General features: G+C 33.1%; 1 protein-coding gene across 1 annotated transcript in view; it reads left to right on the forward strand.

Moving 5' to 3' along the window:
- The window catches only part of CWC22 (CWC22 spliceosome associated protein homolog), a 64700-nt gene that overhangs the window by 25202 nt on the left and 23943 nt on the right, over positions 1-15555 (forward strand). The window contains exons 3-11 of the mRNA XM_081241572.1: positions 428-495; positions 1838-1948; positions 4524-4763; positions 9367-9495; positions 11026-11194; positions 11579-11632; positions 13873-14008; positions 14099-14305; positions 14397-14459. Of these exons, the coding sequence (XP_081097698.1) occupies positions 428-495; positions 1838-1948; positions 4524-4763; positions 9367-9495; positions 11026-11194; positions 11579-11632; positions 13873-14008; positions 14099-14305; positions 14397-14459 (1177 nt within the window). The remainder of the gene's footprint in view (positions 1-427; positions 496-1837; positions 1949-4523; positions 4764-9366; positions 9496-11025; positions 11195-11578; positions 11633-13872; positions 14009-14098; positions 14306-14396; positions 14460-15555) is intronic.

Here is a 15555-nt window from a genome sequence, read left to right on the forward strand (position 1 = left end):
CCCCCGCTCGCCGCAACTAGTGAAAAGCCCACGCATAACAATGAAGACCCAACGCAGCCAAAAATAAATAAATAAAATTAATTAATTTTAAAAAATGATGTTCTCTAAATCTATATCTTATTACATAGGAATAAAATATTAACTAAGTGGCATCAAAATTAGAGAATTTTCTTCTACCTTGAGTTTTTTTGTTAAAAACAGTATTTGATCTATAGTGAAAACCACAAACATTTACCTTGGATGACCTGAAAATTTTGTTTTATCTTATATACTATTTAGGTAATACAAATTATTCTTATGGTTAAAAAAATATTTTGAAATAATTTTTTAAAGCACTTCCTACTTTCCAAGATACATTTGTCATTGTCTATATGTTTTTTAACAGAATTTTTAAATGCCCCCTCCCCCTCTTTTGTTCCTTTGAAAGCATTCTTCTAGTCATGACAGAAGGGAGAACTATAATTCATATCAGAGGACCTCCTCTCCAGAAGACAGGTAAACAGTTTTATGTATTCCAAATACCATTTAAATTTTTTATAATGAGTTTAAGAAATTATCTAGCTCTTAGATTTCTAGTTTTAGGGTAAACAACTTCTTTTTTATGGTTTTACAGGCAATATTATTGAGTGAGCTTGAGAACAGATCATCCTTGAATGGCTGTTCTAGGAATTTCTAGTAAATAATTCTAGATTTTATGAAATTTTTTAGGTGAAAGGGAATAATTTTAATATCTCAGATTCTAAATAGAATGAAAGTTTATAAAATGGAAAGGTGAGTTGAAATCACATTATTTTGAAGTGCTTTTACTGTTAATACTATCCTTTATATTTACATAGCTCTTTATATAAGTTTTCAAAATGTTTTTATATATATCTTACCATAATTATGTTAAGATCAAAAGATCCAGAAATATTACCATTAATGTTCATCATGCATTCATAGTGGGACTTTAGTTATTTCACTTAGTAAGCTATAACCATTAAAAATAACTTACGAAAGGAGAAGCATCCTCTAAACTTTGTTTCATTTGTCTAATTTCTTATTCCCTATGTACTTTGTTCATATTCCACTCTGCTGTCTCTCAAAACCTTTGCTTTATGGGCATCACGTTAATCACTGTGGTATGCATCTACGATCACCTCCTCCCTATATATATGTTTTTTTAAATCTCTCTACAGACATACACACATGTATGTGTGTGTGTATAAATTAATTGTAGATATGTATATAAAACATGGATTATGTTACTGTGTCTATTTATCGTGTGTGTATGTATTTAACTTAAGGTTCTCTGATTTTATTACTTCTAAGATTCAAATAGCAGATTTATACTGTCTATCCGTGTTTGCTAATAATTTCAATCCATTCTCACAGATATCTAATAATATAATTTCAAGAATAGCAACTGATAAAAATAGTCTTTCGGAGAAGAGTTAAACTGGTCTTTATGGAGGCCAAACAATGACACTAATGTCATTTGTTCAGTACTTTGGTAAAATGAGCCGACTCAGCAAAAGGAATCATTTGGAGGATAGCCTTTTTCATGTTAAACTATATAAGATATGCAGATATATATCTTTTACTAAGTACAGTACGAATCAGGGTGTCAAGTTTGGTTAAGTGAATTCCAGGAGTTGTTTTGTTGCACACCAGCTGAAAGCTTTTATAATCATGACTAAATGAATAGGTGTCAACAAAATAAGCTGTTTGTTAAAATCCACTTGATAAGACTTTGTTCAGTCATAGAGTTATGTTGCCATTACCAATATATGACTTTCCTAAGTATAACATCATTATTTTCAACTTAAAACTTTGGTTTTCTTCTTTTCTGTGTTAGATACACGGAACAAGAAAGATCCCCTCGGGATAGAGATTACTTTGATTACAGCAGGTCAGACTACGAGCATTCAAGAAGAGGACGTTCTTATGATGATAGCATGGAGTCACGGTTAGTATTGGATATTTTAACTATAGAAACATATATTTGTTTAAATTTTCTTTATGCTTAATAATAATCACAGCTAGCATTAAATGGATGTTTTTAGGTGCCAGGCTTTCTAACAAAGACTTAATGTGAATTAACTCCTAATTGCAGTAAATATATGTCTGTTATAGATGAAGAAAATGAGACTTAGAGAAGTTAAGTCATTTGTTTGTGTTTTAGAAGTGTATCAGTGGCAAGTCCTGGTCTGACTAGAGCCAAAGCTTTTATTCATACTGTACTACATGAGGAATTGGCTTATGTGAGTTTTTGAGATTGTTTACTGAATGAAAGCCATTTATATTATATGACATAGAGTGATCTTAATTTACTTTCCTACATAATGGCAGAGGGACATTGAGAATGAAGTTACCAGTCTGCAGTTTTTATCTAAGTGTAAATTATTCTTACTTGAGTCTTGAAGAACTTGATTTCCCACCTTATTAGTCATCCAGTTTCAAAAAATTGCCTACCATGTTTTATTGTTCACCTAGTTCTATATCCTTTTTGATGTCTCTCTCACTTTATCCACTCCATGACTACTGAGACTATAACCCACTAGAATTTTGATCAGATTTCTCCACAGTTTGGAGTAGATAAATAATATCTCCAAACTGGAGATATCAAACACATTATTTGATACCTGCAGCCAAAATTACCTTCTCACTAACTTCCTAATATGTAACCAATCCTTAAATGTCAGCTTAACCTCAAAAGCCAGGTTCATCTGCTGTTACCCTAATGACACCTTAATAAGAGCAGCTAATACCACCATAATTGGTGAGCTAGGCATTCCTATACCTTCTCAAATACTGTCAAAACTCTTACACACTAGGTACTATATCTCACAATTTAACATGTAAGGAATTGGGGTCTGAACTGATTAACTAACCTGAGGTTGCCATTACCCATCTAGCAGATGATGAAACTGAGATTTGAGCTCAGTTCTGGCTCCAAAGCCCATGTTTATTTCCATATGCCCTAACTGTATTACTTCACTCTAACTCTGTGTTTGGTCCACTGTATGTATATAAAGTCTCACTTGATCACACAGTCACACTGTGAAGTAAGCAGGTTGTGTATTATGTAGAATATAAAGGCTGTAGTACAAAAACACTTGAAGAGAAACATTTCTGTTTAGACTCAGAAGAATATTACTTCTACACTCTAAAGGAACAAACACTATAATCATGTAAGGACATGATTTTACCAGCCAGTGAGCAGTCTTACCTGCCATTTCTCAGAAGAATCATAACCAGTGTCAGTAAATCCCTTCTGTTGCAATTCTCTTGGAACATTTTATATCTGCAGTAAAAAGCAACTCAATTACAAATCTCTGGCTAGATTTCAGAGCACCTGCCTTTGACTAATTGGGGTTTCTCTTTGGAACCACTTTTTTCCCCCACTGTTCACATTGTCTTAGTAGGTACAGACTCTGCCTTCATGGGGCAATCACTCAGGTCTCTTTATACTTCAGTTTTAAAGAGTTCATCCACAGCTGCCTGGGTAGGTGACTGCTTCTGTCTCTCCATTTATTAAGACATATTATCTCAAATATACCCTCTAGATTTAGCTAAAGTCTATTGAGTGGTTTCCTGGTAATGCAGTGATAATATGAAACTTGTTTTTATTTATTGTATTCGTATAACTCATGGTTACACAAAGCATGAGCAGAATAATCTGAGTTTCCAGGCAGTATAAGTAAAAAACAGCCAAGTGGACAAACTCTTCTCTGGGGAAAGATAGCAAAAAGCAAGGCAAAGCATTATTTCTTGCTCATTCTTGATAGTTTGGGAACATTAAATACCCTAATCATTTTTAAAGTGCAAACTTAAAAAAGGATAGTCACCTGCATTAGTAGGGAAAAGTTATTGTGCTAGAAAATGGTTTATTTTTTCACAGTGTCTCAACCAGAAGCCTCTGATATTTTGAGATTTATAATAAATTACAAGTTCTATCAAGAAACAGTTCAAATGTTACAGTTTATTATAACATTCTTACTCCTAAATTGCCATTATTGGAGATAAACTCTGGTTTCTCCTTTACACAACTTATCATGTACATCACAGGCCAATTTGTCATCTTAAAACACTATTTTCATGTCACTCTTCCACTCAGAAACTAATATTAAAGATTCCTCATCAGTTCCAGGATAAACAACTTAAAGTCTTTGCTTGTCTTTTAAGATTTCATAGTCTGACTTGAACTTATCTTTCCAACTACTGTTATATATGATTTGTTATTGTTTCTACTTATTCTGGCCCTAATACCCTTGCTCAGCTTTTCAGTAGTTATTCTGTCTTCTACTAGTTGCAGAATGCCATCCTCCATTCCCCCTCCCACCTTCCTACCTTGCCCCTAATGTAAATCCTGTTAAGCCTTGATGACCTGGTTTGTTACATTTTCTCTGTGAGGCATTTCCTTAACCACTTTTCCTTGTCTGAATTTGTGTCCCCCAAATAGTCTCATTCATTTGGTATGCAGTTCATTTAAGAATGTAATTTGTATTGTCTTTTCTCCATTAAAAATATATATATTACAGAAGTAGAGACCGAGAAAAACACAGAGAAAGAGATGTGGATCGGAAAAGGTCCCGGAAATCTCCATCTCCTGGGAGAAGAAGCCCAGAACCATTGGTAACCCAGAGTTCCTCTGCTCAGGATGAACCTACTGCAAAGAAGAAGAAAGAGGAGCTGGATCCTCTTCTTACTCGCACTGGTGGAGCATATATTCCTCCTGCAAAGCTTAGGATGATGCAAGAACAGATTACAGATAAAAACAGGCACGTCAATATCACTAAGTATACAAGGCAGTGATACCCTCATTTAAAAAAATCATCTGTGCTCTAATTAACCTTGGCTGCTGAGAATTTGCATGAGTCCACAATGATAGAGACCTCAAATTAGACTTCTTTCCTTCCTACCTTCAGAAGCTCCACTGGAGCTCTGCTTACTATTTTCCCTGACATTAGCTCATAAGCTCTTTATTTTTTGCATGAATGAATGGAAAAGTTTGAGGAAAGATCGCTTATCTTTTTTTCTTTCCTGTTTTCAAGCTGTTCCTTTTGTAGTTGCATGCATGCCTATTAGTAGTGTCCATTTTTCGTCAATAATCAAGAGTAATATTGATGTTTCAGAACTAAAATAGATCCTTCCAGTTGTACCAAACCAGGAGTCGGCAAACTTTTCCATAAAAGGCCAGATAATATCAATAAGTATTTTAGGCTTTGTGTATAAGGCCATATAGTAAATATTTTAGGCTTTGTGCATTATTCTGTTATAGCTACTCCCCTTCGCCATTGTAGTGAATACAGTCATAGATAAAATATGTAAACAAATGAGAATGGCTTTGTTCCAGTAAAGCTCTATTTGCAAAAAACAGGCTGTAGGCTAAATTTGGCTCATGGGTGTAGTTTGCCAACCCCTGTACTAACCTCTGAAACAGTTGACAGTTTTCTCTTTTCCCTCCTTTTCTTAGACCATAACATCTTAGACTATAGTTTTTTGCTACACTAAGGCAAACAATCAAAATTCATATATGACCATTCACCCTTTAAGTACCTTTTCTTCCCTTTGCAAAATAATTGGGATAAAGAGGAGCTATGTAGGAAAGTGCAGCTGAGTTTTCAAGGTCTTTTTCTCTAGTGGAATGAGATAACCAGGAAAACTGTGGTCCAAGATTGAAGTGATCACTCAATTGCCAGGTAGTCAGGAAAAAGATTGGGATAGAAGATAGCTATGCTTTAAGAAAAACAGATTCCAGGTGAGTCAAGAAAGTCTTCCCACATCTTTCTTGGGTATTTTCATGGCAACTTGAAAGTACTTGAGAACCTTATATAAATGAAATCTAAATTTGTTGCAAGAATTAGCTTGAAGTAGAAATGTCATTTATATAAAATAAAGTATAAATATTTATAAGTTAAAAAAATTTGTGAGCTAGAAGGGAGACATTTAAATGACATTAAATTTAAAACTAATAAGTAAGTTTTTCTCTCTGCGTCATATTCTGGCACTTGGTAGTGATGCCTGGAGTGGTATGTTGAGAAGGGATTGGGAAATGCTTTCTGTGGTTTGTGGGAGCTTCATGATCATGTCGGAATTCTGCTCTTACTGGAGGCAGTAGTGGCGGCATTAGTGAGAAGTGTTTACTGTCTCCAATCCAGTCCAAAGCAATCCTAATTGTAAAAGACCGGGTACATTGTTGTTAATCCCCAAGTCTGGCTTCCTTATAAAGTGGGCAGAGAAGAGTCCACAGTATATGCAATTTTAAACAGATTCTTGAAAGATAATTTTATATACAGTTGAACTCTGCTTATAGGCTATAAAAGGGACAGGAGAAGTAGAAGTGTAGTCTTTGCTTTCAGTAGATACTAAATTAGGTTAAGTGTAGGTTTCCTAATTAAGAAATACAAGTGTACTTGATTATCATCTGTTGACCAAAGTTTAATAGGAGAGTTTGTAATTATGTATCAGCAATATCTTATTGATCAGGCTAATTGTTAAGCCATAGATCTTATTACTCTAGACAGCAGCATACTAAATGGTTGGGGTTAGGGGGCCGGAGGAGTCTTCCACCTTGGATGCAGGCAGTAAAGGAGTCTGTAATCTATAGAGAATTTAGAAACAGTAATGAAATTAACTGCAAGTCAGTCTGCTTTTTATCTTCAGTGTCTGCTGAGGACAATGTCAGTGATAAAATACTCTTCCTCACCACCCCTCCTTGGTATACCACTCCAGAACAGGGATTCTTTCTTTTCTTTTTTTTTTTCATTGAAGTATGGTTGATTAAATATAAATTGTGTTAGTTTCAGGTATACAGCAAAGTGATTCAGTTATATATTCTTTTTCAGATTCTTCTCCATTATGTATTACAAGTTATTGAATATAGTTCCCTGTGCTATACAGTAAATCCTTGTTGTTTATCTCTTTAGTATACAGTAGTGTGTATCTGTTAATCCCATAATCCTAATTTATCTGTTTCCCGCCTTCCCTTTGGTAACCATAAGTGTGTTTTCTATGTCTGTGAATCTGTTTCTGTTTTGTAGATAAGTTTATTTGCATTATTTTTTAGATTCCATGTATAAGTGGTATCATAATATTATGATACTATGATAATAATATCTTATTTGTCCTTCTCAGTCTGACTTACTTCACTTAGTATAATAATCTCTGGGTCCATCCATGTTGCTGCAAATGGCAATGTTTCATTCTTTTTTATGGCTGAGTAATATTCCATGGTATAGATATACTACATCTTTTTTATACATTCATCTGTGGATGGACACTTAGGTTGCTTCCATGTCTTGACTATTGTAGATAGTGCTGCTATGAACATTGGGGTGCATGTATCTTTTCGAATTAGAGTTTTCATCTTTTCTGTATATATGTCCAGGAATGGGATTGCTGGATCATGTGGTAACTTCGTTTTTAGTTTTTTAAGGAACCTCCATACTGTTCTCCGTTGTGGCTGTACCAGTTTACATTCCCATCAACAGTGTAGGAGGGTTCAGAACAGGGATTCTTAACCTACAAACTTTCAAGAGGTCCATGGATAGAATTCAGACAGTCCATGAATGTGAATGGGAAGAAAATTGCATCTTTTAAAATTGATCTAATTTAGCATTTCTTTCTATCAGGAATGTAGGCAACAGACCATAGTATTAATAGACTATTTGTTGCAAATACCTCAAAATACTGTTTATGCTACTTGCGAATTAAAGAAGTTACCATGCCTACCACCACTTCTTGTTATTAATGTGTTAAGAAGCACATAGAGTACTATATCAAACTTCTGTTCTTTTCATGCTTTGAAAACTCTGTTTCAATATGATTGGTATCCTTTGTAATCCTATGTATTTATTATATATATTATTCTAAGAAGTTCATTACCTTCACCAGACTGCCAGAGAAGTATAAGGAAAAAGAAAAGTTAAGATTTTCTTCAGTTGAAATCATATTCCACAGAGAAATAATTATAAAAACCATAGAATTTTAGAGCTTTGAAAGACCTTAGATATTACCAAGTTCATTGTAAAGAAACCCAGTTAGACTAAATAATTTACCTAAGCTGTAAGTTAAAACACAGTGTAGCCATATAAGATTCAGCTGATAAACCTGTGCGTACTGCCTAATATAGAGATGTTCTTTAAGGTACTTGGAACAGTCTTTCAGCCCCATGATTTCGTATGACTCTCCCTTTTTCTGTAATTAATACTATTTATGGTTTTAAAACACTTAATTTTGTTTTCTTGTCATGCTTTTGAGAAGGGACATAATAATAATTTCTTTTTCATGGCTTATATTTAGGTATTTCATATTGTAATTTAAAATAAATAGTTGCTTTTATTTTAAAACATTTCCTTTGAAGACAAGTTTAAGTAAATTGTTATAATGTAAAATAAGCATGTACTGAACCTTATAAATATTATACATGTGCAATATTCATGGACATAAGAACAAAATGTTACCCTTACATATCCTTGTATTACTTTATTATATTATTAAAAGGAATTAGTCTGTACCTGAGTATCACATGTACAGAGAGTAAAATATGGTTTAGGATATAATCTGTGTATCCACATGGTCATATATTTTACTGCACTTTGGGATCACTTTGTGAAAATGTTGAAAGTAAAGGAACACTAAGTACTAGGCATATACCCTGAGAAAACCATAATTCCAAAAGAGACATGTACCAAAATGTTCATTGCAGCTCTATTCACAATAGCCCGGAGCTGGAAACAACCTAAGTGTCCATCATCGGATGAATGGATAAAGAAGATGTGGCACATATATACAATGGAATATTACTCAGCCATAAAAAGAAACGAAACTGAGCTATTTGTAATGAGATGGATAGACCTAGAGTCTGTCATACAGAGTGAAGTAAGTCAGAAAGAGAAAGACAAATACCGTATGCTAACACATATATACGGAATTTAAAAAAAAAATGTCATGAAGAACCTAGGGGTAAAACAGGAATAAAGACACAGACCTACTTGAGAATGGACTTGTGGATATGGGGAGGGGGAAGGGTAAGCTGTGACAAAGCGAAAGAGAGGCATGGACATATATACACTACCAAACATAAGGTAGATAGATAGTGGGAAGCAGCCGCAGAGCACAGGGAGATCAGCTCGGTGCTTTGTGACCGCCTGGAGGGGTGGGATGGGGAGGGTGGGAGGGAGGGAGATGCATGAGGGAAGGGATGTGGGAACAGATGTATATGTATGACTGATTCACTTTGTTATAAAGCAGAAACTAATAAAAAATAATAATATTTACAAAAAAAAAAAGGAACACTAAGTATTTTTTATGTTATTATAACCTCTTGGTCTTGTAATTGTTGAGTAAGTTTTCCTCTTTATTAAAATCAATTCTTTTTAGCTTAGCATACCAGAGGATGAGCTGGGAAGCCCTAAAGAAGTCCATCAATGGTCTGATCAACAAAGTCAACATTTCCAATATTGGTATTATTATTCAAGAACTTCTTCAAGAAAATATAGTTAGAGGAAGGTAAGCATCAGCTATTTTATTTGTAGTATTTCATAGCACTTTTTCAAAGGAACATAATATCTACATGAATAATAATCATTGATTTATTATGCTACTTCATTTCAAAGGAAGTTTCAAGGAATATTTAAAATTCAGTTCCTATAAAAATGTAAGCTGCTAACAGATAACTTATACTCCACTGTTAGAGATTATGTGGAATTTTTACTTTTTGAGAAGCTTTGATGTCACATAATGATTTTTACACATATATTTGTTTACTGAATACTTCCAATAATTTTAAACTCATGAGGAATAATAAACATTTAATTTTTTTATATATACGTAAAGTGCTACCTCAGACCAGTTTAATTTCTAATGAAAGCAAAGTGGGAATGTGAACGAAATGAGAAAGATTAGTAATAAATTTTAGAAAAGCAGAAGGGAATAACAACCGTTTTCTGTGTGGTTTTTAAGTAGTTGTGATATTTTAAAGGGTCAGGAAATAGACATATTCTATATTTATTATTTTAAAATCTGAAGGCTGTTTTCCCATGTCATTTCATAGGACCTTGATTCATCATCTCAAAACATTGGGGATATAAAGTAAGGTGTAGCAGGTTGTGGGAGTTAGTAAGGTAACCAGGAGGCAGCCACTGTCCTCCGAGGTAGGGAAGAGCTCTCACATTTTACTCAGAAAGACTCAGAGCAGGGTAGATTAAGATCTTACAGTTTATAAGCTGAATTCTCTTTTCTCATTTTCTACTCTAGTGATTCAGATGTCCTGATAACTATAAAGACATTGTTTTTGTGCCTTTTGACAATCCAATAATTAATTATTTGTCATTACATTTCTAAAAATAACTCTTCATTTAGCCCACTTTGTATCTCTCCTCTTATCAAATATATGTAGAAACATGCCCATTTCAAAATGAGTTAGAAGGTAGAACCTTTTATTTTCCTGTCCTTGTTTTAGCGTTATTTTTGCAGTGCTTTGATTATGTCTTTATCCCTCTTAGGAGAATTCCATATTTCCACTTTTATTTTCAAGAACAATAGACTTACACCTATCTTTAAAGATGGAAACCGCCCGGATTTGTCTTTAATCCCAGAATTAATTTATATGAATGATGGGCCCATAGTGGAAATTTTACTTTAAGTTCAGTACTTTTGAAGTAGGTTTTTTCTCCCTTCATTTTTTTGATAAACTTAAGCAAGTTAATACAAGAAGTTAAAAACTCAAATTCATGATTAGGTGTAATGAACAGGAGCTGGAAAAGATAAATTATACTTAGAAAAGTTTTTGAAAAAAATATTGTATTAAATCTGCCTATTTTATGTATGTACAAATTGAAAATTGTTTCCTCAAAACCAGTTTTTATTTATTAGTAAGACGAACTCTTCCCCTAGATAAGAGCGGTGAAAATTTAGTCCTGACTTAGCTTTTATGATGATTTACAGAGGAGTAGTATAGCTGGATTTTAACTGAGTTTTTTTTCCTTCTAATTAAACTGGTGATTATTATTGACTCCCTTTCTTTTCTCTTTTAATCAGAGGCCTGCTATCCAGATCTGTTTTGCAAGCACAGAGTGCTTCTCCAATCTTCACCCATGTTTATGCAGCATTAGTGGCAATTATCAACTCAAAATTTCCACAAATTGGAGAATTAATCCTCAAAAGGTTAATTCTTAATTTTCGAAAAGGCTATCGGAGAAATGATAAGGTATATATAATGGACTTGTAAGTAGACTGCTACACATGGCAGACTAATAAACCAGTATCAACTGTAGTGAGCAATGTTGATTTCTATGTAGGAATTCTTTTTAAAATTGCATGTTTCATGAGAACTTTTTTCTAGTAAATATTCCTGGCCTCTGATAATGAGCAGCAAAAATGATGGCTGTTAACTGTTGAATTATAACTGTTGATCCAGAAATGGTATTTTTTTATATGTATTAGTTTTTATTTTATAATTTTCTTACAAGTTAAAATTACCTTGCGTGTTACATATTTTAAGGAGAGTATGTAAGTGAACTGTAGACTCTGTAGATAAATGAAAATTGGTTTTAATTTATAGATTAACTTTGTCCCTACTTTCTCTTTTCAGCCACTTTGTCTGACAGCTTCAAAATTTGTGGCACATCTTATTAACCAAAATGTGGTAAGTAATTAGTTTCAGAATTTGGTTCCATTCAGTGGCATTAGATCACAAGCTTGATGCCACTTCAGTGACATCTTTGTTTTGATTTATAGTCCTTTGAAAAAATATTTTGAATATTTTAATTTTAGAACTATAATAAGTGCATTTTTTAATATAAAGAGGAACCCAGAACAACTGTTTTATCAAATTTATCTAACTCTTAATGCTGTACATGGTTACTTTACTACACATTTTTTCGTCAAAGAGTGTAATGTGATGTTTTTTGGTTTTTTGTTTGTTTGTTTGTTTTACTTATTTACTTATTTATTTTTGGCTGCATTGGGTCTTTGTTGCATGCAGGCTTTCTCTAGTTGCAGCAAGTGTGGGCTACTCTTCGTTGCGGTGCGTGGGCTTCTCACTGCAGTGTCTTTTCTTGTTGCGGAGCACGGGCTCTAGGTGTGCGGGCTTCAGTAGTTGTGGCTTGCGGGCTCTAGAGTGCAGGCTCAGTAGTTGTGGCGCACGGGCTTAGTGGCTCCGTGACATGTGGGATCTTCCCGGACCAGGAATTGAACCTGTGTCCCCTGCATTGGCAGGCAGATTCTTGTCCACTGTGCCACCAGGGAAGCCCGTGTAATGTGTGTTTATTTTAAAAGTTGCTATTTCTTCTTTTCCCTGTACCTAAGTGTTCATGAAAACCTAATAGCTGATATTCTTTAAAAAGAATGCTATTCCCCACAACTGCATAGTATATGTGTATATTCATATATATAACTACATAGTATATGCATATATTCATATATTCTTAGAATCAGTTTTTAAAATATTATAGATTAAATCATTTTAATCTGTTTTAAATGCAGAGATTTATCATTTTATTATTTAGTTTTTGTGTTTATTTTGTATTCTTCCACTGTTTGAGAGTTTTGATTTAGCTTCATTTTAAACGTGAAAATAGTAAAATTGCTTTTGTTCATACTCACAGTTTTCCTTCAGATATATACTGTTGTTTTTTAAATTATATCTATACATAAGGAAGAATTTTGAAGTCACACTTAATCTTATTTCTCTAACATTTAATAATATTTTAATTTTTTCCTATATGAAATTCTTTCCACTATTCACTTTAAGAAACCTTTTAGATTTTAACCTAGTCATATTATTAGTGATAATTTTCTACTTAAGACCATGGAAACTTAATTTCATATGTCTGTAAACCTAATTTCATAATCTATAACAGCACAGATATTATGTTTCAATTTTTGAATGTATATTACACTTATATTGGAGATATTTTTGGCATTGACATAAACCAGTTAAAATGATAAATATTTTACATCTTCCAAACTGTGGTACTGGGCAATGTTTTCTTGTCCCTAAGGTAAGACTTCAACCTCGCCTGCCTTCCCAAAATAAAAGCAGTATGTATTTTTGATGTTGTGCTAAATGTAAGAGGATATTTTCCTGAGTTGAGATTTGGACTTTGTCTCTCTCCATCTCAAATAAGAGTCTAGTTTTAAAAAGGCATATATATGGTCTTTTGAACATGCTTCCTAAGTCCATTTTCTTTTACAGCAGAGCTTGTCAGTAGAACTTTATTCCCTGTCTACCTGGCATTGTTTATAAAATTCTAAAAAATTTTGACCATGGCCAGTGTAGAGTTTGATTTAATTAAAATTGGAAGTGTTCAAAACTGTTGTTGTATGCTATAAATTACTGGCAAGATATTTTCTGAGAAAATTAGTATTCATGTAACTTAAGAACTATTTGCTAACAGAGTTGCTGAGAGAATGAATTGGGAAATGGATATAGAGTTGTGGTCATGGAGAAGGATATAAAAAGAATCATGTTACTGTTCTTCATGTAGTAATTATGAAAATATCTCAGATTAAAAATTAGTAAATGACTTTTTAACTTATATTTTGAGGTTAATATGACATTTCCTATAGCTAATATATATTTCCTATATAGAGAGTATAAGAAGAATATTTCTTCTGGAGATAAATCATATAATTGTATTCAGTGTAGTAAATTAAGACTTTTGGAAAAATCAGAAGATTCTTAACAGATGCATAATGGAAGTGAAAGAAAAATTGTATCCCATATTTGGAGTATTTTTATGTACATTATAAATCTTTGCTCATCATCTGTACAATATTATCACTGCAAAAGCTAGATTTACTAATTTTTAAAATGACCATCAGTAGTAGATTAATATATGTAAAAGCATTTTCTCTATTCTATGTGTCTTCATTCTGTTCAAGGCTCATGAAGTTTTATGCTTAGAAATGCTCACTTTGCTCCTGGAAAGACCAACAGATGATAGTGTTGAAGTAGCTATTGGTTTTCTTAAGGAATGTGGTCTCAAATTAACACAAGTGTCACCAAGAGGAATCAATGGTAAGTATATATCCTTGGTTTGATATTGAGCTTTTATTTGAGTGTTGTAATATGTATTGCTTAGTTTGTTTTCTTTTGGCTTAACTTTAGCTATATTTGAACGCCTTCGAAACATTCTCCATGAGTCTGAAATTGACAAAAGAGTTCAGTATATGATTGAAGTGATGTTTGCTGTAAGGAAGGATGGATTCAAGGACCACCCTGTTGTCCTAGAAGGACTTGACTTAGTGGAAGAAGATGATCAGTTCACCCATATGCTCCCTCTGGAAGATGACTATAATCCAGAAGATGTTCTTAGTAAGTCAGGGCTGGGCGTTGGGAAATGGAGTACAAACAAATGTAAATATAGAAAATAAACACTAACTTAACTTAAAATTTTTTTTTTGAGATGTTTTCAAGATGGATCCTAATTTTATGGAGAATGAAGAGAAGTACAAAACCATTAAGAAGGGTATGTAGAATTTTACAAAATAATTTCCTTTGGATAAGTAGAAGCAATTAATGTAATTATATAGTACTGATAGAATGGTATAGATCACTGACCGCCACCTATTGAAATCTTTGCTCTGTGAAGCCATTCTCTTCACTGTTTGCCCATGCATTATTTTTCTCTCTAGTGCTTATCCATGGTATTAGTTCATTCTAAATTATTTAACTAATTTTCCCTCTCCTCTTTCTATTTAATTATGCAGCTCTTAAGCTTCATTCCTCTTAAGAAATATTCATGTATTACCAATGGCCTTTATTTAACTTAAATTGCCACCCAATTTAATATTCAATTCAGTGCTGTACTTTATTATAAAGTTCTATACTTCATTATTTGTTGAGGGCAGGTTGATATTTTTCTGATAAAATCAGTCACAGTGCTAGATATGGTATTGGTATTTAATATACTTAATAAATGGATAAATTGATTATTTTATCATTTGTACATCATTAGGTTATTATAAGCACTAATTTTGTACAGATACTGGTTTGTATTTTGTTTTTGCCATTACTAGCTTAGTCACCTAGAACAAATTACTTGTTTGATGTAAGAGTAAATGTTACTTGTTTGTGTAAGGATAAATAAAACACAGTGTTTTATATTGCCACAGAGCATGTATTTAGACACTGGTACAAGGGGGGTTTTTTGTTTTTTTTCATGTGTGTCATTATTTTTCTTCTAAAGCTAGTATCCAGAGCTACTTATATCATTCTATTATATTCTGTTACATAATTATATATATTATTTTATATATTATAATTATATAATAATTTCATGGGTTTATTTCCCTTGAGTTGTGATTTTACCTGACAAATACTTACAGCTCTGAAAGCTCCTAGGAAGAGAGAGCAGAGACGTAGAACTCTTGTCATTGCTGCGTTCTATGCTTTAGTCACGCTTAGAAGTGAAATGTTGAAGGGTAAAGGTGTAAGAAGCTTCCAGTTTTATACGTTATCCTAAAAATCTGGTACAGCAAATATGTTTCTCTCTTTAGTTGCTGTTTTCCTAGGGGGGTTTCACTGCAACAGCCAGATTCCTTTTTCTCTAATAAATTTAGCTT

Source organism: Mesoplodon bidens (assembly GCF_964165515.1).
Source record: "Mesoplodon bidens genome assembly, chromosome: 8".
Lineage (NCBI taxonomy): Eukaryota > Metazoa > Chordata > Mammalia > Artiodactyla > Ziphiidae > Mesoplodon > Mesoplodon bidens.